At 38.0% G+C, this 26,031-nt stretch overlaps 2 protein-coding genes and 1 long non-coding RNA gene across 5 annotated transcripts in view; 2 read left to right on the forward strand and 1 right to left on the reverse strand.

Moving 5' to 3' along the window:
• Nucleotides 1-12,961, forward strand: part of LOC143737577 (uncharacterized) — a 69,341-nt gene extending 56,380 nt beyond the window's left edge. Inside the window, exon 3 of one of the 2 annotated variants that reach the window (XR_013203674.1) lies at nt 12,772-12,961. This is a non-coding gene — a long non-coding RNA (uncharacterized LOC143737577). Of the gene's footprint in view, nt 1-11,669; nt 11,753-12,771 lie in introns of those variants that run through there. The other variant, XR_013203675.1, reaches the window with a different exon arrangement.
• Nucleotides 8,024-26,031, reverse strand: part of rbm33a (RNA binding motif protein 33a) — a 76,416-nt gene continuing 58,408 nt past the window's right edge. For both annotated transcript variants that reach the window (XM_077229220.1, XM_077229219.1), the window contains exon 19: nt 8,024-8,890. In XM_077229220.1, the coding sequence (XP_077085335.1) occupies nt 8,866-8,890 (25 nt within the window). In that variant the 3' untranslated portion in view covers nt 8,024-8,865. The remainder of the gene's footprint in view (nt 8,891-26,031) is intronic.
• shha (sonic hedgehog signaling molecule a) lies at nt 14,826-22,538 on the forward strand. The gene is made up of 3 exons (XM_077229247.1): nt 14,826-15,553; nt 19,001-19,262; nt 20,786-22,538. Exons 1-3 carry the CDS (start codon nt 15,254-15,256, stop codon nt 21,478-21,480), a joined length of 1,257 nt encoding a protein of 418 aa, XP_077085362.1. The 5' UTR covers nt 14,826-15,253; the 3' UTR covers nt 21,481-22,538.

A 26,031-nucleotide genomic window follows, 5' to 3' on the forward strand; every position in this document is an offset into this window, starting at 1 on the left:
AATAAGTAACTTTGCAGGAAGTAATGCAGGACTAATGAGTAGTACTACATTAACACTTCAGCTACTACTATTAACTAATATAGAAACAAGCTTAACTAATATAGAAACAAGCTTAACTAATCAGTAAGTAATATAAAATTTAGGACTAAGATAGTTCCTTATTTGGTAATAAATAATTACTAAATGAGATTGGCATCATTAAGAACTAATAGGTAATTATGGCCAATTATAAATAATTACTAATTAATTACTAATCACAACATTAACTTGTATGAGACATTAGCAATTGTATTTTTTACTCTCAGTGTGGTCATAAATTGCATCACTTATTACTCAAGAGTTACCTATAGTCACTGTGCAGGAACTACAAGTGATCTGGACCATTATTTTTAAATATTGTTTCACTTTAAAATAATGGTCCAGATCACTAGTAGTCCTTGATGAGGGAGGTAGTTGAGTAATTTGTGATGCATTATATGGACCACGTTCTGAGTAAAAAAAGACAATCTTCATTAACCATTAATGATGGACCATTATTATAAAGTGTTACCCTTAATTTTTTTTAGCTCAGATGTCATGGAATCAAAAGCACAGGAATGTTGGATATCATAGGCAGCAAATGATACATCTATGTATCTCGATCCGATGAAGGTATCTCAGTAAACATGATCATTGGATTTGGACATGCCTTGTTGCCTTCCTACCTCTGCTAATGGCCTTTTTGGACAATGTGGAATTTCCTCGTATCCAGAACTCCTATAGATCTTTAAAACCAAGAGACTTTTTGCTCACTCCTCATTCTGTGTGCATGTTGAAACACTTGGATTCATGTTTGTGATGTATTATGAGGACATGAGATTCTTAACTTATATGTCCAAAACTATTTACAGGTATTATATTGAACAGTGAACAGTGGCCCTTGTTTCTTGATTCACATACATTTCACTATAACACATTCCAACTAACAAACTAAAATATCACTGTATAGGAGCTTATTTGTGATGCAATGTTCTGTGAGCTTGCAAATAAGTGCTGGTCATGTTAGACAGAGATTTTAATATGCAGAGGGAGTTTTAATCTTTATTTTTAATAGGATGTCCACCTTCTTGTGTCTGTAGCCTATAATTAGAAAGTCTGGCTGGCTAGATTGACAGAACGTTTTGTCCCAGATGAGAGCTGGTGCACAGTAGATGTTCTAAATTACACACACACAAAGACATGTTTCATCTAACAAATTGGTTTCTTTTTTATCTCTTTTCCTCTGTCTTTTGTTCTTTTTGAATTTGAATACCAAGCTGACGACATTGTCTCATTCTTTTAAAGCTTGCAGAGGACTTATATTTCACACAGACACAGAGGGAGAGAGGGACAGATGGTGTGTTGCAGAGGGAGTCTTGTGTTTTCATGTCCTTTCACCTTCTCTATTATCTGTGTATGTCAAATTTTAGGCACAAATGTACTTAAAAGCATAGTACACACACACACACACACACACACACACACACACACACAAAAAAAACTGTCATTATTTAACCACCCTGAAGTCGTTCCAAACCTGTATAACTTTCTTTCTTCTGTGGAACACACACACACACACACACACACACACACACACACACACACACACACACACACACACACACACACACACACACACACACACACACACACACACACACACACACACACACACACACACACACACACACACACACACACACAAACAAAGAATGTGATCCAATTGTTTGATAATTTGATTATACAGAGATTGAAAATGTAAGTTTTTTTTTTAATTTAAATGGAATCAAAACACTGGTCAATGAACATATACACAGGTGACATCAAATGTGGTGAAACAAACTTCAAACATCATGACATTTGGTCCTGTGTCATGCGAGAGCCAGCGAGGTTTGATGTTAGTTTATGTTTAAGATTTGTGTTGCAATGCTGGATGTGCTCTCTATATGAGCATTTATCAGTGTTTTGATTTGATTGTGTCATTTTAGAAGACTTACAATATACCGTATGGTCATAAATAGTTGTATGGATTAATTTCACATTACGCTAAAGGGGTCATAAATATAGAAATCAAATTTTCCTTGATCTTTTGCCCTATAAGAGGTCATTGTGCATTGAGTATAAAAATATTGTAGCACACAGACTCTTGATAATTGTTGAGAAATTGCTGTTTTATTTCGCAGTTATAGGGTTAACCCTGGGTTTCCAAAGCCCGGAAGAGAAACAAGAGAGTTAGGCTTGTGCGCTTGTTACAGTTGTTCTGCGTTCCAATTAAAAGTTCAGAAACAGAGCCTCCCTTGTCTGTCGTTCTTAAGATATTACAATATCCTGTAAGTTTCAGAACTCAAAACTTCCTCATTAGTCCAAAAAAGCTTTTATTGAAACCAAGCTCAGACTCGCTTTGGATTTTGTCACTTTATGACGTCATAGTGTGACGAAAGACTGCCTTTGCAGAAGAAGATCAATGCCTACTTCTACACAGGGGAGATTAGGACGATTCTAGGGGCCCTGGTCACACAGAGGGGCCAGTAGAAATCATTTCCTGTATGATTTTTGTATTTAAATTACCTCTTCGTAAAATAATCTTTTAAGATGCACGCTATAATTATAGCGAGTGCCAAGTGTGTGTGTGTCCTTAAGACGTTTGCGGGTTATTCAGAAACTTCCCAGTTCTGACTCGTCAAACATCAAGTAGATGGCAAGAGATGGCTCAGGCAAAATCAGGATACCAAAAGAAGAAAGAAAAGCACGAAAAAGAGGAGAGAGCAAGACAGGGAGAACTTTATGAAATTTTTATTTTAAGTTTATGAAATAAGCGTTGTAATGATGTCCGATTCGTGAATTAATCATTTGAGTCGGTTCATTTCCATGAATAGGAGAAACCCATTGAGAAAACCAGTCTGAATGATTCATTCATGAATAGAACTGATTTGGTTCTCGAGTTCAAATCACTGATTCAATGATCCTGTTGCTGTTTTTAGCTAATTTCCACGTTTCTTTCTGGTGCTGGTGTGTTAAACTTATTATTCACTGTCTGTTAATTCTTATAGATAATGATTGTTGTTGCATGGGGCAGATAAAATAATTGGGGCCTTGGGTCCCGGATTACAAATTAGCCAGGGGGGCCAGAAAACCTAGCATTAAGAAATGTGGATGAACTTTATCTTAACAAAGTTCCAGTCAGATCACGTCAGTAAGATACTGTTCGGTTGTTCGCTTTATTTTACTTTGGATTAATTTTTAATCAAGACACAGTTCGACATCGGCTTTTCAGAGAGACTGAAATTAAAGATGATGCAATGCCAACTAAATTGGATCCGACAGTAGGGGAAGATGGGGGAAGATGCCCCCCCCCCCCTCCCCCCTGTTAAGAAAATGTGAATTTTCAAATTGTAACATATTTAGATAAATAGTTAGCATTTGCAGGATGATGGTGACACACCAGCCAATGTGTTATTATAGGAAATCAATAGAAACATTATTAATATATATAATTGATTTCATAATTTATTTGTAAAAAAAAAAAAAATCTTCATCTTGCCCCGTGTCACTATTGCTTTGTCTGCTACAGACTGTCTGATATGTGCTGAGTATTTATACTGTAGCGCCATAGTCAAACTGAATACTTGTGATAGTTTAGCTGTTAGCTGATAGACTTGCTGTTCTTTTCTTTTCTTCGACATTTATGGAATTAATGTATTGGATTATCGACACGGAAAAAAACAGAGAACACTGCTTTGGTTATTGTTTTGATCAAAACCATCCTCTTTAATCCTGAATAAAAGCTTCAGTGAGCGACATCTGTTTTGTCATTAGTAAGAAATTACAAAACATTTAATTTTATTAAAAACACAACACTTCAAATGACAATGTAGGCCTATACGTTTTTTTCATTTGTTTATCGGTGAATAGCCTATAAGAACAACAGTGTGACAAATTCATTCATAATTTGTTTACACGAAACACAACAAATCATCCATCGTCAATTATAACTGTGGTACCTCCAAGTACTTCAACTTCCTGTAATGGATGGTATGTCGAACATTCATTTAATATGCAAAACTGTGACCCAATCATAACAGTGGGAGCTTACTTCCATGTCTTGAATGCAACACTCCTATCAAAACTTAGTGATTAAAAGAGAGGGTCAAAACAGGATAGAAAATAGATTAGTACTTCTAAATTAGGATGTTCTTTTATGTAAAAATCTTGTTGTGGACCTCAGAGAACATTATAAAGTAAAATAAATAAATAAAAATAACCCCGCAGTTCATGACCCCTTTAATGTCCTTTTTGATGCTTGAAAGTTTTTGATGAACTATCCCTTTATTGGTTAGTATTTACTGTGAAAACACCTTTTTTTTCAGGTTTTAGCAGAGCATTTCTGTCTCCATTTATCCACCCATTTCAAGCCATAGTTATGTTTTGTAACTCTACTGAACAGTTACGTTTTTCCTGGCTTCCAGAGGTTCCTCCTGACTTCTGTTTTCTTCAAAATATTTATTATTCTCTATATCTCCACCATCTATCATCCTTCCGTCTCACTCTCTCTTTCCATCTCTCATGTGGATGAAGGACAGGAGTGTAGTATCTATGTATAGAGCAGGCTGGTTTATTTACCTGCTGCCCTTGCTAACGTGTCCTTGCTAAATGAAGGCGAGTAGGCCTATCACCATCCCAAGAACAGCTCTTCACACCATCAGAGCTGATGGCAGTGTGTGGGTGTGTACTTGTAGGTATCTTGATTCAGCTTTTAATCAGAACTAAACAGATGAACCAATCTCTGCTCATCAGTGTCATTATGCTCCAAACAAGAGTTATTGATGTGAACTGCCAATTTATGCTGCATTATGCTTGTTAAAGTGGATGCTTGTCGAGGAAGTAGTTACACAATAGGCTGCTGATCTAGCAACAGAAGTACTATGCGGTGATGTCCTCACAGCTGCCTGTGTATGTATAATGTGGCCATTGCCAAGTTTAAACAACTCAAAAGATTCATCCCTCCTCGCAAATCTCTGCATGTGTGCAAAGCATCTTCCTAAGTTCTGCATTAGGAAACTTTAGCTGTTGATTGACATACATTCATTCTTTTTGTCACTCAAATCAATATACTGATCAATGTTGGAGGGTTGGGAGCAGCTGAGGCGTTGCATCTCTTTCTAAACCTCATTTATCTTTGTCACACAAATACATACGTCTATCAAACACACACATGCTATTAAAAAAACAAAAAAATAACCCGGGCAGGTTGCTGTATTGTCTGTTTGTGATGATGTTTTCTGTGCACTCATTTCGGCCATCATAACTGTACAGTAATCGTATAGGGTTTTGGTTTGTGCCTCTGTAGATTAAAGGGATAGTTCACAGAAAATGAAAAATTCTGTCATCATTTATTCACCCTCATGTTGTTCCAAACATGTATGACTTTCTTTCTTCTGTGGAAGATAAAAGAAGATATTTTGAAGAAAGTCTAAAACAGCACTGGACCCCACTAACTTTTATTACATGGTTGGAAAAAAAATTTTTCAAAAAAAGAAAAAAAAAAGCCATTGAAACATTTTTCAAAACATCTTTTATATTCCATAGCAGAAATAAAGTCATACAGGTTTGGAACAATTTGAGAGTGAGTAAATCAAATTTTCATCTTGTGTGAACTATCCCTTTAAAATCTTTAATATACCAACCTATACTTAATTTTGAAAAACTTTTATGTTTTATAAATAGGTGTGGAAATAAAAGTGCTTTTTTATATATATTCTCTGTGATCCTCCTTTTGTTGTTTAAACTTAAATCTTCCATTAGTCTAAATGACTTCCCTCACTCCTACCTGAAGCTAAGTTTGAGTTAGGCTATACCTGAAGTTTAAGTTGAGGGTGTTCCATATGTTTTATGCAGAGTTTTTGTTATGTCATACATTTTGGGGTTCCCTCTTTCTGTTCAGAAGAACTGTTCGTTTATTAAAAATGCAGCATCTGAATATTGCTGCCACTTCTCCATCTAATCACTGATCATATTAATGTGATGTCAATAACAGTACACTAAGGGTCTCTTACAGTTAGGGAACACCTCCATATCGCCCCCTATTGGCTATTTTTAGTATTTAAAACACACAAAAAATTTTTTTACTGCTGACATTGTATTGGCCCCTTCATCTCTCATTCCCAGTAACTCTGTCACACAGAGTATGGTACTCATGGTCATTGTATACAAGGTCAGTCTTGATCACGTTTTTCGCTTGAGGAGACTTTAAACTGCTCAGCCACCTCCTCATCCAAATCCTTGCCCCACCCCCACCACTGCTTTTACACCTATACATTGGGTGCTTATGTGGAGAGACTATAGTATGACCCCAGCTAACCACCATTTTCTGTCTCTTTAAATCATATTCTGTCCGTTCCTGGTCTCATATCATTTGCCTTGTCTTTTTGTCAATTTCTCTGAGATATCTTGACAATCATACATTTAATCATAATTCAGAGAGCCCTGACAGTCCTTTACTGTGTTTGAGGTTGTCATATTCGGGCCTGAAGATATATAGCAGGTGATGGATATATACAGTATGATGTGATATGATATGATATTATATTTATAAAGCATAAAACATTTAGGTTTAGTCTAATGAATGGAACTAAATGAACAGAATGCTTTTGGCTTACCTCAAAGATTAAGCACCAAATATCATTGCCTATTGCTTGGCAAGGATTTTGCTGTTAAATAAGACTCTTAAAATAGTTTTGGGATCAGAAACCTGCTTAGAAACGTTCTATTCGTCATAATCCAAACAATGTTACTCAAGATGTTGAGATGTGTAGGCTTTTTTGAGGTAAATGTCTTTCAGAGGAAGTCATTATATATTTCATGAACATCAAAGTGTCAGTGGGACAGGGAGATAAATTGTAATTGGCCGGTTCGGGTCATGCTCAATGCCAGGGTTGCCTAGAGACAGGAAACGCTTGATTCTAATTGGGTTGTCTGTCTGATGCTGCTTGCCGGTGTCCTGTCCTGCATCACAGCACACGTTATTTCAGTCCGACACCAAAAGATCTGCCTGACCCTGTGGTCTAGAATGCAGACTGACAAAGGGAATCATCGCTAGAAGTTCCTGGTATGGTAGAGCAAAGCATGAGGTACTAGTTGGATATAGTATAGTGTAGTTGGGGTTGAGAAGGCTGTATAGCAGAGGCAAGGTCTTGAGATGTGGTTCTCATCACTAATAATCCAATTTGTAATACACTGAACAAAAAGCCATTCAGTGAAATACTGGCATTCATTGCTTTGGTAAGGATAGGTTGTGCCATATCTAGTTTCACTAGATAAGAAATACAAAATGTTACCCTTTTTTGTCTAATTTTTACCTAATAATGATGAGTTAGTCACTTTATGAAACCTTTATTTGACATAGAATTATTTATTTATCTACAAATATAAATATTATTTTTTCTACCTAAGACAAAAGTCCTTAATTTGGGCTTTCTCTCACATAACATTTCCTCAAACCCTATTTTTCAGCAAATGGTTATTTTAATGTAATTCTAACAACAAACAGGGTTTGCCCTGCTAGTAAAAATTTCATTGTATCGTTTATTTTTTTAATAAATGCTGTAAAGAACTACACCGTATTTACAGCTTACAACATAAAACAGTTTGGCAGTAACACGTTTAACAATAAAATGATATATTTTATATTTTAATATTATTAATTATATTTATTTATATAATGAATCTGACAAAGGTATATTTTGAAGCATCCCATAAGAAATTAAAAATCCCTTAAAACATGCAACCATCCTGGGGCTTTATGGAGCTTTAATGGGACTGTAAAAGTCTAGATTTTGTTAGAAAGGCTGTAAAATCCAAAGCAACATGGCTGATAGATATTTATATAGTACTGAGGTGTGTTGTAGGTAACTCTAGGAAGAATTACCCCTGGACTTAAACTGGTGGAATATGATATAAAGTATGTATATATAGTGTATTTCAAACAAAGGAAATGATTGCAGCTGTATTGAGATATCATAGTTCTTTTATTGGTGAAATTATAGGTTTTTTTTGTAAATCAATAATTTTAACAGCATTGTAAATAAGCAGCCTTGGTGGTGTGTACAGTATATGGAAACACTCAAATGAAATACAATGTAGCTTTGTAAAGAGTGCTAATGTGAATATTTACCTTTACAGTGTGTCTGTATATAGTTCCGATATAAAACTTGGCTTAATATTTCCAACATTATATTGGTCAGATTTTTTTTTTGACCCTGAAATAAGCAACAAGAAAAACCTGAATACTGAAAATAAAAATGCATGTTATTTGGCTGCTATAGCTATAACATTTTGCAGATAATTTGAGTTGTAATTCTTCGCCATTGTTATTCTCTGCATACTTACAGACAGGCGATTGATGTGAACGGTTGAATCACAGATGTTTAATGCAGGAATGTTTGCGTTTATTTCAATCTTAGATCTGCAAGGCCATAGAGACAGTGTCCTTCACTTAAACTACAACAACAAAAATAATACAAATCTTTAAAAGAAAAGAAAAACAGACTAAGAAACATTTTTGACTTATCAGAGCATGTCATATTCTTGTTTATTGTAATTACAAATGCTAAATACAAAATCTGAGAAATCTGTGAGTTGCTCTCTACTACAGACATATATATTACAGCAGCACTCGAGTGGAGAAAAATTCAACACATTTGTGAGTGGTGAGTTTTAGTCTGCGCCGGGTCTTCAGTTCTAATTTGGCAAGTTGGTGAGGTTTTATGCACCCTCCCGTCATTTATGCTGGAGCGACGCAGGCCGCGGATGTGGCGGGGTCTCACGCAGCTGAGTGAGGAACCTGGTTGACTACATGTTGATCAAGTTGAAAAACCTGAGTGAGCACAAAACAAACAAATAATTAATTTAATGTGATTAATTATAAATATGTGATGAGATGTGATTGAAATTAGTGCGTCATGCCATTTTGAATCAAATGTTGTTATATGCAAGTGTGTTTTCTTCTACCCCTTCTATGCTTTTCATATACACACACACCTGTCTGTTTTCTTTGTGATCTTTGGTTTTGTGAGGCTGGTCATCACATTTACGGCTTGCATTAGTCTACAGTATAGAAGTGCTACAAATCGCCCCACCCCCTTCAAGTCAGACAGAGTTACAGTCATAAAGATAAAGGTTGAGGTGCTTTCCCACCTGTGTAGACACAGATCAAACCGACTGCCAACATGATCCATACTGTTACGTATTTGGAAGTCATTCAGGGGAAAAAAGGGGATTGAACACTGGAAGGTTCCTTGTGATTTAGCTGCTTCACATTTTCAATAATATTCTTGATTATTTACATTTATATAGATATGGGGCATTTGATGTTTCTACGCTCTACGTTTCCTCAAGTTGCATCATTGAGGTAAAGTGTAAAAACACACTTTCATTCGTTAAAAAAAGTGCTTGTGCTTACAAGCTGTATAAAGTACATACAAAAGTAATTTAAAAAAAACAACAAAAACAAATGGTTGATGGTGATATGTTATGGTTTCAGCTTGTTTGTTTAAGGTTTGTGTTAACATAATCTCATGCTTACAGCTGAGATTGATTTGTTGGAGAAATCAACGAACACAAAGATAGGATTAAAGCCAAGATAAGATTATTTCAATACAACAGGTGTCTTACTATCCTTGCATGAAGTAAAATCTTCAAAACCTTCTGAATGTGTGAAAAAATGTAATTAAATCATGCATCTTTAAAGGACACTCCATCTGCTGAAGCTGTAGACTATAAGGTAAACATATTTAAAAACCGCTGCGGGTCACTTTATATCAGGTGTCTAAAATAAGTACAACGTAGTTATGTGTTTATATTATACTGTAAACACTTTTGCTGCTACTGAGGTGGGATACAGGTATGGTTAGGTTTGGTGGTACGGTTATGTTTAAGGGTGGGTTAAGGTCTAAGGGAAGGGTCAACAATGTAATTACAGAAATGAATTACATCTGTAAGTACATGCACGTATTTTAAAACTACAAGTACAATGTAAAAACATCTATCCACACAATAAGTGCATTGTACTAAATGATTAGATTAAATGTACATAATAGTCACCTAATATAAAGTGGGACCCCGCTGCATTTGCCATAGGCTATGAGGACTGACCAAATCAATCAAATAGAACACAAAGAAAAAAACTGATTCTTTTAAAGTTATACCGCCTCTCAACTTGGTGCAAGCTTTGCAAGCATGTGTCATGTGCCTGTCTATGAGCTTCTGCCACATACTTAACCAACCGCCTTTATTAGGGGGTTCTGAAAAAGGAACAGGCTAAAAGGTAAGACCTTTAGAGTCACAGAGAACGAGCATTACATGGTTTAGCAGGCATTGAATTCTATAGTGCTGTTGGTTAAGGGTAGAATCTGAATTTTCTTTTCTAGCAAAAGGACACACCTGGAAGGGCTGGATCAGGTTTGTCTATCTGTCTATACAGTAATCCCCCCTGCTTGTTCTGGGAAAATTCCACAGATCTGAACCACACCTTTCAAATGCTTCTAATATGATACTCATCTACTGGAAACTATTATTTGAACAGACTGCAACTAGATAAAAGTGGACCTGCTAATCTGAAAAAAAAAAATAGTAATGTTTGCAAGTAATGTAACTGATTAATAAAACTTTCAGTTTCAATAACTAGAAGTGCTTTTCTAGAGATCCTGTCTTTTTTCTGGATAGTTGAGAAACTTGATGCTGGCTTCTTAAAACTGACAAATGCCGTTGCTCTTTATGATTATTAGTTAGAAATGAATCTGAGCTTTGAACAAATACCTAATATAAAACACAGAGAAACGTGTCTAAACTAAAAACATCTCTTGAAGCAAGTTTGTCTGGAGTTTATTAAAATCCATAAATAGATTTAGAAAGTTGATTTTGCTTTTGAAGCTACCACAAGACATTAGAGCTTTAGAGCTTTTAAAACAAGGGTGAGGATATTAAATAAGCCCACAGACGCAGTTCTCAACTTTCTCAACCATTTGTTTTAGGCTATTCCTGGGATTTAAGGCTTACTTTTTTTCTTATTTGCTTTTTTCTTTTCAACATTTGTACATATAACATGAGTAAGGGATAATGTACAGTTGGTCCCTCATTATCGTAAAATATAACCTCAGCCAGGGTGATCAGGACCCAAATTAGAGGTGATTGTCCATTATCCTGCTTATTATATATGGATGCTTACAAAATAAACAGATAAATAAATACATATATAAAAACTAGCACTGCTCAACTGGTTGGCTGGGTCAAAAGTCATTTGTACAGTTCAGTATTAATTATACAATAATAATAATAATAATAGCAGAATCAAGTGGTCCAGAGCCGTAAATGACTATAACCTTCGCAGGTGTTCACAAAAAAGTCATGCAAAACACACCAGAGAATGCCAGAGCACAAAATTAATTTCTACAAGGATATAAATATAATGCTGATATAGTGCTAGATACAAATAATCTGGGTCAGAAGACTCTTGAAGAGGCGTGTCTTGAGACTTCAGAGATGGGAGGATTCTGCAATATCAAGTAATTGGTCACAGCATCGATTCATCTTTCCACATAATTCTCACCATTTACCCTGTGCCTGTGCTTAATATTCATGTCTTCTCCTCCTTTTAGGCTTTGGATCTTTCCCGTACAATCTCGCTGCCCTCGATCGCAAAACTCTGGCGACCGGAATGAGGTCATTATCCAAGGCTGTGATGAGGAACTGCTGCTCTCTCTCTCTCTCTCCTTCAGCACCAGTAGTCTGTGGGATAATTCTTCTCCGCTCCTGATCTTTGATGACTTTACAATGCTTATTTCAAAACTAATTCTTATCTATCATCACAGAAGCAGAAGCGTGCAGACACATGTAGTTAACAATTAATTTTAGATCAATATGAAAAATATTGGCTGTAATGTTGTTCAGTGAGCAACATCCTGGAACCTGTCCAGTAGACTACTGAGTGTGGGAGTGAAATCACTGCTCACTATTCTTGTGGAATGTTTCTAAACACTCAGGTAGAAAGGCAGCACTTCTCATGATGTGATGGCCAATAGCATGTGAGTGGGTGTTTAATGACGCTTTCACTTTTCATTGGTACAGTGGTCAACCGCATTGAACGTTGACTAAATTTCCAGAGGAATTACTGTTGCTCTAGGTAATATGGCACAGGCCACAAGCACCCCAAGTTCATTAAAGAGATACTATCTGTGTCCTCAGGTCAAATGGCAATCGAACAAAGTATACTGCAGCAGATGGTTTACTCTCATGTGCACACTTATCTGCATAGTATTGCATTTATATTTTCCTCTGCTGTCCATCACCATTCTACAGTTCTGACCGAGTCTTGGACATGTCTTTCCCTGGAGTTTTTTTAGAGCATTAAATGTTACAAGTAAACATGGAACCATATATAGTATTGAGAAACAACAAAAGGTTGAACCATGCTACCATTCATAATCATTATTAGTAGTGTATAATGGTTGATGCTGGCGAGCAAATTGGTTTTCTCAGGCTCTGCAGAGGAATTTGTCTTTATCACTGAATGGAATGTGATAAGTCAATATGAAAATGCCATTGATAATATGCAAAAAATATTTTTTTTCACCTCAGTCTTGAGTTTCTGAATTACTCATAGTGCACACCAGCACCCTTTGCCCCCTAAATCTCTGTTCGAATTGAAAATAGCATGTATTTGCGCATCTCTAAGGCTCTCTTCTCCCTCCCGCTGTGTAGGGTTGACCTGGGGCTTGGCTGTCTTACCTTGGCCTTGAGAGGACTGAGACTGTGTTTAAATAGAGGGAGCGGCTGAGCGAGGCAAATAAAAAACTCTTTACACACTCTGAGACGGAGCTGAGCTGGAACCTCAGGTACACGATTGTGAAATTCCCCACGTTCCACTCCCTGAAGTCCACAACAACACAAAGAGCTGCCCGAAATCGAGGCTAAGTGTTCCTCCACAGAATTCTTGTCCTTAAGACTGTTTCGCTGTACACTGACTGCTTAGGGTCATTCTCAAAGGATTAGTCAATTGGGGCGGCACATGATCTTGTATGAGTCCCAGAATTACACGACATGTGTTTGTTAGTAGGGCTTATTCATGCTACACATACCTGAATGACCTGATCTATGATGTCTACTGTCTGCTCCCATAGAATTGCTGAAGTATGGTTAAGGAAGACAATATCAGTGATCTCATAATTGCTGTTGAATGCAATTGCCAAGATGTAATTGTACTAAGACAGCTAGAGATAGATGGAAGGAGCAGGAAAATCACGCTCCACTACAGCATGCAGGTGACTGTTTCTCCTCGGTACTCCTTTTTTCCTTTTAGTCATCTACACTGATTCATTAACTGTCTAATAAACGGAAGGTAAACTATCAGATGATTCCAACCTCCAAAACCTCTTCATATGCAATAAGTGAAAGTTCATAACACGGTCATCATAGTGTGGCAGCGTATAGAAAATCATACTACAGTCTGTACAGTTCACTGCTGTTAGACATCTGTGGCAAGGTGGTCATAATCTCATTAAATCAGACATAAAGTAACTTCTGTGTGACTGTTTGCAAGAAGTAAGAGCATCGATTGAACTACCTCTCTTTCAGTCGCGTATTTGGAGCTTATAAAGTTGTTTTAGAAGAGATTAACTGCTCGATTTGCTCTCAACATTCTGAGAGGTTCACTGAGGATTAATATAATGTAAAGTTGACCATGAAACAATCTCCAATGGAGCTAAATTAAAAATTATGACAAAAAATTGTTGTTTTTCGCAAAGACAAATAGATAATTTTCCTGTGTGATGCACGTTAAAGATCTATTTGCTAATTGTTTTACTCTTCAAATGTCATTATAATTTAATGGTATTTGTGATATTTAAGCAGTCAAAAAAGTGCACACCTCAAAACTAAAACAAACTGGACACACAAATCAACCATGTCATGGTCATTTGAACAAAACCTTCAGCAGGGGTCCTACTTTTTTAATGTATTTCACAAGACAAGCAGCCACCATCTTTGATAGAGCAGTCTGGAAAATGTGTGAAAATAAGACAATAAAACACATACCTTACCCGCTGCTATGGGCCAGGGAACACAGTGGTTACCATGGCTTAATCTGTCACTGAAGTGGACTTTAAGGGGTGACAGGGTTTTTGCAGGCTGATCTTTCTCCCAAACAGACAGCTTAGCATTTGTGTGCACAGGAAGAGCCCTTTCCAATATCTCAAATAAGCTGTGTTGGGCAGAAGAGCCAACTTAATCTCTGTCTCCTACTCTCTCGCACCAATGGAATATGGAGGAAATATTAATTGTATCCTAAATTAACCAAAACATCCTTGGCTTTTCAGTTTGGAAATAGTTGTTTGGACTATATTTCGAAGAAAGTGAAATCCTGTAAATTGTTCAGAAAAATTGTAAATTGTTCAGCTTCTGTAAAGTTCACCTTTTTCAGGTTAGAGGTTAATGGGACAAAAAGTGATCAACCTGATAATTATGTGATAAAAGAGATAAAAAGTTTACATTTAAATTAAAATGTATGTTTGTATTTTGAATCGCTTTGCTTGTGATTATTCTAAGATTAATCAGATTAGTGTCCTCACTGGTGATAAATTAAGTTTTGAAAGTCGCATTCACCCTCATGTGCACCTTAAGCAGTAACATAACAGACCAAATGACTTAAACATAAATGGTCCATTAGCGGGTCACATAGATGGATCGAGCATCTGCATCCCAGTAACAAACTGAGCACACATGCATGTCGCAGCCTCACGGACAGCAGCGGGGAAAACTGATGCGTTCACATCTCACCGTGTCCCTCCCCTGAAACCCACCTTCTTTAAAGGTTTTTGTGAGTCCGTTTTGTGGGATAACATCATAAGGGTTCGTCCCGTCGAGCCAATCAGGTCCCTCCCTACCTCAGATCGCAGCTATAATACATAGGAGTAAAGAGGCTTCTCGCATAAGTGACTGTGGCTTCAACTCACGTTGCGATTTTGAGGTTAGTCTTACCTTTCACATCCACGCCGCAAACCTCCGATGCGTTATCAGACGCACATTTACGCACCTGTCACGGTAGGGCTTGGCGCTGAGGGTCACGCGTGAACTGAGGAGAAGCAAGGACATCGCCGGAGATCCACGCAAGGAGAACGAGAAATCCCGCTAGACAGACCGCGCAAGGCGCTCTTGAACACCGCAGCGAGATTCACCGTGCGGCAAAATGCGGCTTCTGACGAGAGAGCTGCTGGTGTCTCTTCTCAGTCTGTCCTTGGTGTTGTCCGGACTGGCCTGCGGTCCAGGCAGAGGCTACGGCAGAAGAAGACATCCGAAGAAGCTGACACCTCTCGCCTACAAGCAGTTTATACCTAATGTCGCGGAGAAGACCTTAGGGGCCAGCGGCAGATACGAGGGCAAGATAACGCGCAATTCGGAGAGATTTAAAGAACTTACTCCAAATTACAATCCCGACATTATCTTTAAGGATGAGGAGAACACAGGCGCGGACAGACTCATGACACAGGTAATTCCTTTCCGTTCACAAATCACACCGGTGCTTGTTTGAAGTCAGAGCTTAAGAAAGTACAGTTCGTGCAAGGATTGTGAATTATTATCTTTCTAATAAAGCTGTGCAAGAGAAATGCCATCAGGAGAGGACCGGCTGGTTGCCTCCTTGCTCGCCCTCTCTGTTCCTATATTTGTCCTCGCTGAGATACTACATCAGGCGCGAGTTAGCCTATATATTTTATAAAATGTGGGTATCCTGCTAGATAGGTACGGCGCCTGATCTGAAGGGACTGTGATGGGCATAATATCTCAGTCTCAAGACAGCTAAATATAGAAGGAAATTAAGCGTACATGTTCATGGGATCGCTTAGTAGTCAGACCGCAGCCCACCCGCTTGCAGTGGCTGCTTATCAGGGCATGAAAATATTGACATTTCTCAAAGGATGCTCTTAAATTTGTTTCTGCTTATTGATGGGCCAGGACGATACCGCTTAGTGACAGATTAGAATCAGACACAAATGGCCTATCAGTCTTCACCCCTCTTCTTTCGATATTATGCAGGAGTTTGCTCATATTCTGACAATTATTTTACGCCACATGCGATGCTGCATAGGCTAATCTATAGGCCTATTTGTTTTACAACTGACCAATATATAGCAACATCAAGCGATGCACATGCAGAAATATAAGTTTTATGTGGTACACACCAGGAGCAGACTAGTACAACATTATTTTAATTGGAATATGCGCTGATATTTTGATAAATGGTTAGATATGTGATTAATCCGTTAGATGCGGTAAACTGTTTTCTTTGCTTGAAATGATATTTATAATTATATAGTCAGACTTCGATCTATTTATTTTATGTTTAATGCTAGATTTGTGTGCTGCTCAAAAATTATAGAAAGTTTTTTTGTCCGAGTTGTAGCCTACATAACATTTAACATATATTTTTTTCTTTAATTTTTCTTTCTTTAATTTTTGAAACGAAAGCTAGGCCTATGAAAAAGTCAGACAGCTTCGGGAATAGGCTGTCTGTCCCCAACATGGCTTTCCACTCTCGTCGCATTAGCAGGGATCATTTGAACTTTTAACCCTTTGCCCAAAGGAAGAATAACATTGCTGCTTAGTAGCCTAATGCATCGAATACATATTTGCTATACAAAGCATAAAGAGGTCTGCAGTGATTACACGGAGTCTAATGTTTTTATTAGGTTATTTTGACGTGCCTCTGCTGAAAAGCTATTTGGTTCAAAATCTAAGTCATGACTGGTTATCGCATGGACGAGCATTGCGAATGTCAACCAAAGAGAATTGATACGCGCTGCGCAGGTGCATTATAAAGTCTCCCTTTTTCTGGTCCTTAAAAAAGATGAAACCCTTGTCTGTTGTGGTTTTCTCAGATGTATATCAAACTCTAGGTGAATGTGATTACAAGTGTGTGATGACCCGCGGGCACACACACTGCCATTAAAAAAGGAAAGCTACCCCTGCAATCTTGTTACTTCAAATGGACGTCTAAGCTTTTCAAAGGGAGTTAACGAGGTGTCCTGTTAGCAAATGTTTTGGAGAAGCGCATCCGAGTGGAAGAGATGGTTTGTTGGTTGAACACTCTGTGTAGTGATTTGGACTTAACGGTGCTGCTCACAAAATTAGGCTCAAGTGCGAGGGCATCCTGGAGGCTGTTTGCTCTGACAGGTAGCTGATAAGTGTTTCCTCTATAACAGTTCATTTTGAGAGGAGATTAGTGGCTGACTGTGACTGTAGGCGGCGTGTTGAACAAACCTCGTGTGGAGCACAAAGCGGCGGCACAGGGGGTTCCCGCTGCGCTTCATGGTGGCTGAACAGAATTTGGCTGGCACACGACCCAATGAATTAATAAAGAGTTTAGGCTTCACGGGTCTTGAATCCCCGGCAGTTTTGCTCAGAATATGCTAGGTTGTATCTTTTGGTCCCTTGTTTGTATTTTCCTCTCTCATTCGAGTCCCACGAGTGCTGTACCTAGAGCATTAGTTTATTAAAGCAGCAGATTAAAATAACTAAAGTAAAATCACTAGTTACTTGAAATATATTTTTCTGGAAGGGTAAAGTACCAGTCTGTCATTTTCCATTCAGTCCACAGATGTATCAGTATCTCAGTAAGAAAATGATTAATATAGTCACATAAGAGGATGCATGTGTGAAGCACATTAAGCTTTTGGTGGTTTGCATAGTAGACATTGAGACATAATGGAGTGAACTGAAACTATTATATGTTTTATAATTGACTATACTTAATTTTTTAATGTATGATGCAGTGTAATAAGATGTAAGTGGCCTTCAATGCAGACATGAAAATTAAAGGGTCAGGCGAATCAGTAGAAAGAGGGGCGATAGTAGTCTGGTACAGAAATGTATGATGTTATAGGCTACGGATGGTATGTGTGTGCTTGTGAAGGAGAGAGAGAAAGAAGCAGCGAGCGAGTCAAAGCTAGGAGGGAATTTGTGTGAATTATTACAGGTATTAATTTGGCTTAGTGTCACAATTTGCAAGCATATTTTAAATAGATTTTATATAACCTCTGAAAGACCGTCGGTTAAGCAATCACATCACGTCCCTTGAGCAAACCTGTGCTGCAAGAATAATGAGTTGTTGCTTCTCCTCTTGGACGCAGTGAAAGAGTCTTTTGTGGTGTTTTATTTGACATATTGGTTAAGTGTTGGGAAGAGTTGTCCTGGAGAAGGCCAAGCATCCCAACACAAGGTCCCGGGAAAGGTTAGTGGGTGCACCACCCACACATGGCCTGATACTCCATATCTCGTACCTGCACCTCGGCGAGACCCACTGCTCTAAACCAAAATGTTTAAATAATAAAAACCACAAATCACTTACTGAACATCTCTTTTCATTATTTTTTGCCTTCTAATCTCAAGTTACTATTGTTTGTATTCTGGCCTTTTAAGCAGAAGAGGCATTGATGCAGTCACACCTTTCCCTAGTTGGATCTATATGTTTTAGATCAGTGAAGCGAATGCAATAACTTATCAATTTTTCATTGAGCTCTTTGGGCAGAATAGCCTTGCATGCAAGGCTGAATTATTTCCAGTGTAAATACTGGATTCTTATTTCATATATATATATAGACTTATTTGTAAGTCAACCTGTTTGTCTGTGCATATTGATTGGGATAGTTACAGAATTATTGTCAGTAAATGATGTCTGGAGTGCTGTGATCCTTGGAAAGGCTGTTCAGAACTGACTGATCCTGATAAGATAATACTGAACCAGTCTATCACACTGAGGTCTTTAAACTAAAACTGTCAGTTTGTTTAAACAACTTTTACGCAAGCTATCATTTAGGACTTTTTGGAGATTAAGAGCATTATTTATTGTGTTGTTTTTTATGTGTATGGCAACATGGATCAATGAATGGAAGTATTAAAAATCATCCATCTTCCTGTTATCTCGCTGTATTTCTATTAGAGATGCAAAGACAAGCTGAACTCACTGGCCATCTCTGTAATGAACCAGTGGCCGGGGGTTAAGCTGCGTGTGACAGAGGGCTGGGATGAGGACGGTCACCATTTTGAAGAATCACTCCACTACGAGGGAAGAGCTGTTGATATCACCACCTCTGATCGAGACAAGAGCAAATATGGGACACTCTCTCGGTTAGCTGTAGAAGCTGGATTTGACTGGGTCTATTACGAATCCAAAGCACACATCCATTGCTCTGTCAAAGCAGGTAAGACCATGACAGGTTGATTGGAAGTGCAAATTGAAGTGATGGGCACAATGCTTCACACTCCATTTCATGTGAAAAAAATACCAGGCTTAAAAAGATAATCGGCTTTTAAATACTGATACAGTAAAAACAACAACAACAACAAAAATGTTCTTAATTTATTACAGAAAGTTTAAATTATTACTGTATTCATAAAATTAACTTCGGGCAGAGAAATTATTATTTCTAACAAATATTATTCTAATTAATAAATCGAATGTATTTTAGTTAAGTAAAAATACAAATAGTTTCAAGGCTATTCCTCTATAAGATCTTTTAAATCTTTCACTTTACACTGTGAGTTAAATCGACTATCACAGAAAGACTTTTGAGCCAATATATTAACTGATCTTACATCGCCCCACTCTGTCTCTGAGAAGGAAGCGCTTATCAAGTCATCACAAGATCACTCACTGAAACAGAATAAACATTGTTTATGAAGACATATCAAATCAAACACGCACGCTTAAAATATATGATTTAAAACACGACGGAGTTTGTGGCATCACTTGCGCAAATAAAATGTAGGCCTAATTCCTATCAGCAATCTTTTATTCATTTATTTGTAGTGTAATAAGTTTATCATTGATCGAAGATAATTTAGCTGGAACACATTGATCGCCAAATCTTCTTTAAATTCTAAACACTTTTACAAATACATTACAGGCTTTAAAAAGAGCCAGGTCGAACTCGCTCGCCCAAATCTGTTTCTCAATTGTCACCATCTTATTTCATGCCCTAGAATCTTATGAGAGGATTAGACGAAAAGTCTATTCTATAGCTCTGTTTACCGACCCAAGAGATCGGAATGTGAATAGATCCCACAAGGCCCGAATTATTGTCATTAAGCTTGACAACGGAGAGCATGATGGGTTAAAAAAAATGAAAGGAAAGAAGAAGAGGGCATTGATTGACTACCGCTAGCATTTCTAATTTACATTCAAATCTACACCATTAGAGCCTTGGAAAAGTGTCTAGGCTGAGTAAATAGGTACTATTTGAGCCTGCTTGGGGTTTTCTCATTCTATAAGTGTGAATTGTCACATAGAAGTTTCTGCACCTGAGCAAATATGAAAGAGGCGCAAGGAAAGGCAGAAGTGTCCTTTTCCAAGAGTGCTCTGTACACAAGCTGCATTAGAATGACAATGTCCGGGCTTTATTGGTTTTTAATTAGAGCAGTCCAGCCTCTTTCCTCCTCCAAATCAAACAAAGACATTTTTTGGGGGGGGAAGCTTTAGATTTACAGCCTAATTCCCGTTGCCACGTTTTCTTTTGTTTATTCAGACTTTTTCTTACTTGAGGCGACTTTGCGGCTGATATAGCCTAGTTTACGTGCATGCTTTTCGCGCTTTTTATTTATTTATTTGACAACCTCGTCATAACTCAAAATATAGGCCTAATATTTGAGCGTAATTATGTTACTTCTTGATATGCTGCATAAAAGGCGTCCCATTGTATTCACCCATTGCTATTTGTCTCGACAGAAAATTCGGTTGCTGCAAAATCTGGTGGCTGCTTCCCAGGTTCGGCTCTGGTCACGCTCAAAGACGGAGGGCAGAAGGCCGTGAAGGACCTAAACCCCGGCGACATGGTGCAAGCGGCGGACAGCGCTGGGAACCTCGTGTACAGCGACTTCATCATGTTCACAGACCGAGACTCAGTGACGCGACGTATGTTTTACGTCATAGAAACGAAAGAACCCGTTGAAAAGATCACACTCACCGCTGCTCATCTCCTTTTTGTCCTCGACAACTCAACGGATGATCTCCACACCATGACCGCCGCGTATGCAAGCAGTGTCAGGGCCGGACAAAAGGTGGTGGTTGTTGATGATAGCGGTCAACTTAAATCTGTCATCGTGGAGCGGATATACATTGAGGAGCACCAGGGCTCGTTCGCACCAGTGACTGCTCATGGAACCATTATGGTCGACAGAATACTGGCGTCCTGTTACGCCGTAATAGAGGACCACGGGCTCGCGCATTTGGCCTTCGCGCCCGTCAGGCTCTATTATGACGTGACATCAGTTCTATTCCCTAAAAACTTAATCAGTGAGTCCAGTGCGACTTTACAACAGGAGGGAGTTCACTGGTACTCCAAGCTCCTCTATCAAGTGGGAACGTGGCTTTTGGACAGCCGCATGCTTCATCCTTTGGGGATGTCAGTAAACTCAAGCTGAACACCTCCATATGGAAATAAAGCAAGAGAAATCACACTAATGTAGGATATAAGACAATGTTAGTCCAAGAGAGAGAAAGAGAGAGCGAGAGTGAGAGAGAAAGAGACAAAGTCCCCGAGCGGAGTTGGGATATTTATTACAATGACTTTAAAAAAATGTCATTTTCAAAGAATAAATGGAGCCTTAAAAGTTTTCTTTGCATAATTTATTCTTGCGTGAACTCAGGCTGGTGGCACACAAACGGATTCGAATGATCATCCAGCGGTGCAGAATCTATTTTTGTATATCTCATGTAAACAGGAAAAAAGATAATGTATGGAAAAAAGAATGAAAATTTCATGACAGGTTGTGACATTCTGTGCATATGTGCAAATGACTGTTATATTTTAGGGGTAAGCAAACGCCGCGGGGCTCCAGAAATTATATTTTTATACACAGAATTGTACATTAGATTTTGACCGATCGTTACCTAATCACTTTTCGTTATTTGAAATAGTGTAAGATACGAGAATATATTTTAATTTAAATAGACGCAGAGTCTTTGCAGTCTTGTGCTGTTATATCTTTTTAGAATTCTCTATTATTTTGTCATTGCTTTGGTTGTCAGATTGGGACAGACATATTGTTCACTCTTCTCTGGTTTCATTGTTTTTTGTATTTCTTTAAGAAAATGCGAAATGCACATTCTGACAATTCAGTAACGATAATAGTCCCACAGTAAAGAACAAAGGTTTTCGTTAAACAAATTAATAACTACTGTACATTTACTTAAATGTATTTTTCTTTTCATATTTTGTAATAGGCAAATAGTTTTATAGAAATAAAATGCAGCTGATGCACAGTTTGGATAGCATATGATTGAGTGGCCATACCAGTTAACTTGTCTTTCATTAAGGCAAAGTGTCAGGAAATGTATAGAATTTATTATTTATATGTTTATTATAAATGAATGAGATAAAGAAAATATTCAAACTGCTCGTTTGTATGTTTTTGTTTCATGAATATCCTTTGATGATGATGCAGAAATTAAACATCTTGACCTATCATTTTAATATTAATAGGCTATTGTTGTAATTGATATTATTAACGCTCATAAATATTTAACTGTTATTGCTGTTCTCGGCGGCAGTTTGTTAAAATATTGACAGGGCTAATTATGTTCATTGCTGTCACGTTTAAGACATGGCACAACAAAAGATGGCTTACAAGTTACCTAAATGTAAATAGGCTACAATAATTAGGCTAAATACAAAATATTTTATTGTTGCAATGAAAAACGTTATCGGATAGAGTTGACCATTCAGTTTGTATAAAGCTCGAGTGGGAGAAACCAACCCATTCAAACCAACGTGTGGAAATGCGAAATGAAGTTAAATGTTGAAAGCGGCTATCGGTAAGACGCGAAAAAGTCTTTGATCTGCATTTTGTATGCTTGCGAAAAGTTGTGGTCCCATGTTAAATATGAACAGGATAGTCCTCCTTAGCGTAAATAGCTGAAAATTTCTCACGCAGATTAAAAAAGCTACTGTTTGCGTACTTTAAACGTACCAACACATTTACTGGAAATCGCCTTGCCTATTAGATCGGCTCTTTGGTGATTTCTCATGTCGAGTTCTTTAGTGTGGCTTTTACTCGCCGCAAAAGAGAATTACGTCAAAATATGTGACGGAATCAAATAGCCTACATTAAATGATTAGACTACACATTTGGCTATTAAACGCATTTAGCCTACACACTTTTCCCGTCTTCATGTAATAGTGATTTTTATAGTTAATCACAGGAATGAAACAGGTGGTGCACCTGGTGCAACGAGAGGAAGTGAGGAAGCCATCCACTTCAAATCTAATCTAGACGATGCATAACTCGCGGTTATAAGGTAAACACAAACTCTAAGGATCCCTGATTTTTCCTTTGGTTTAGTCTGAGATGTGATATGCGACTTATATTCAAGCAAGGAAAAAGACAGCCTAACTTTGTGCAGCCATCTAACAATGAGCCCCAAACCCAGTTCAGACAGTAGAAATTCGAAATGACAAAAGCTGATCACATCCATAGCCCAGTGAAGCAGTGCCGTTTTGTAAAACTGAATGGCCAGATGTCATCCTTACAATTGTAAAACTTTCGCAAGCACCTCCCAGATCATGATATCATTCATATGAACTCTCTGCTGAAAAATATTATCAATGAGAGGAATAGCAGAGAGCCAATGTGAGGTCAGCTGATAAACTGGGTATTGAGAATAGTACTAAAGTTTGAAGGGAATGTTATAGCCCTATTGGTGTGCAAATTCAGACTGCAATTTCTATCATCAGCAAATAAAAGATGGCTAGATCAGTGTCTTCACTATCTCTATTGCACCAACAACAAAGAACTAAATATACAACTAAATCTATTTATTGTCTTTTCTGATTAATGTGTGTGTGTGTGTGTGCATGGACACTTTGAAGGGTGTTAAAACTAGTGAGTGAATGGAAGTTTGAGCTTTTGAACTCTGTTGCAACACGAATAGAAATTCCACTTCCAAATCTTGAGAAGACTTCATTGTGCTGCAGGTTTTTCTGCTTTTTAGAGCTGTTGGTGAGGCTCACTCTCAGCCCTGACCTTGAGCATTTACACAGACACAAAAGCGACTGGGCGAAAGCATTCCTCGGAGCAGGTAAATAAAACCAACTAATCCTTTAGAGGGGCCATGCGTCTGCAGAGAGAGCAACTGTTTCAACAATCGCTTGCTGGCAACTGCAAACAAAAATGGACTGGCAAATGTTGCGAGCTGGGAATGAAAAAGTTTGCCTATCGTTAAATTCCAATCATTCATTTTAATTGCATGAATATTCACCCAAGTAACAATCACTTTCCCAAAAGTCCAATTTCCAGGGAATTTCTTCCTTCCTTCCTTCCTTTATTTCCAGGGAATAAGGCACCCATAGCTTTTGACAGCTTGGTGTGGACCACTGCTTATTGTGACAATGATTACTTCTCTTTCTTTTGTTGGCTCAAACAGCAATAGGCTTACTTTATACTCTCAGAAAGTAGATGCAAGATGAGTATCAAAATCCATTAATTCATCACTCAATAACAAGAACATGGGCAACAGAAGATGAAATCCATGAAAAGGATTTATTTCAAGTAATTATTCATAACAAGTACAGTCAAGGCATATTATTGGTTTCTACTTGACAAGCTCCATAAAAGGATACTAAACAAACACCATTTATATTCTTCAGAATTCAACATGTAGGACAGTCCGGTGTACACATTTCAGACACATCAAAACCGTTCCATTAATACAAGACTGAAGGACAACAAAACGGCGATCAAAGCAGCATAAATCACTTCCCCAATACAATAATGATTTCCAAGTAATGTTTTCTTTTCATCCAACAACACAACACGTGTGTACAGCTGGCAAGAGTGTACAGATCATTCTTGGGATTTGTGCAAGTTTTTGAACTTTGGAACTCAGTAGGGTGTGGTCCCAGAGACGCAAAACTTCCACGGACGTGGGCTAATACAGAAAGGAAATCCAGAAGCAAGGTCCCCCTGCTTTAATACAGAAGGATTATGTTTACAGAACACCACAGTGAGATCAACAACAGCTTTCCCATCAAGCCTCAGTCCCAGATGAAAAGAGCAGAGGAGAGGGAGAGAGAGAGAGAGAGAGAGAGAGGGAGAGGGAGAGGGGGAGAGAGAGAGAGAGAGAGAGAGAGAGAGAGAGAGAGAGAGAGAGAGAGAGAGGAGAGAGAGAGAGAGAGAGAGAGAGGGAGAGGGAGAGGGGGAGAGAGAGAGAGAGAGAGAGAGAGGGAGAGGGAGAGGGAGAGAGAGAGAGAGAGAGAGAGAGAGAGAGAGAGAGAGAGAAAGAGAGAGATACAGAGAAAGAGAGAGATACAGAGAAAGAGAGAGATACAGAGAAAGAGAGAGATACAGAGAAAGAGAGAGATACAAGTGAAGGGATATCTGGTACCACTTAAACTGAAGAGGACCTGTTGAGAAAATAAGACAAATTAGCATCATCTGGACGCAGCTCTACTGTAGACAAGACAACATTATTTAGAACTGAAAACAAAAGGAGGGTTTTTCATATTAGTTTAATATTGCCATTTTATTTTATTACGCATAATTTTAGATATGCAGAGGTTTTCAAAAGCAACGTTCCTTTCACGGGTGCAAGGACCTTCACTCGAATGATTTTAAGAAGGAATTTGATATAAACGTATTTAGATTATAATAACGATCAAACTTGACTACATGATAACATTTTATTATTTTTCCTCACACTGTCACCAAACCAGAAAGATAAACAGCAGTCTCAATACACAACATGTTTATAAATGGGCCTCTGATTTCAACTAAACAGTATAGGCTGCTGGTACATTATAGCACGTTCATTTGACAAACACAGGTCAGGTCTTGCTATGCACGCTTCTCCCTTCAGTCAATCATTGCACTAAAGCTGATAAACAAGGTTCAAATATAGCATAAAAGGCTAACAATCTAAGCAATTAAGTTTACTTCGAACCCATCAAATTGATAGTCCAGCCATCCTAAAATTAA

Source organism: Siphateles boraxobius, unplaced genomic scaffold, assembly GCF_051911475.1.
Source record: "Siphateles boraxobius isolate OS27281-9 unplaced genomic scaffold, OSU_SipBor_1 130, whole genome shotgun sequence".
Lineage (NCBI taxonomy): Eukaryota > Metazoa > Chordata > Actinopteri > Cypriniformes > Leuciscidae > Siphateles > Siphateles boraxobius.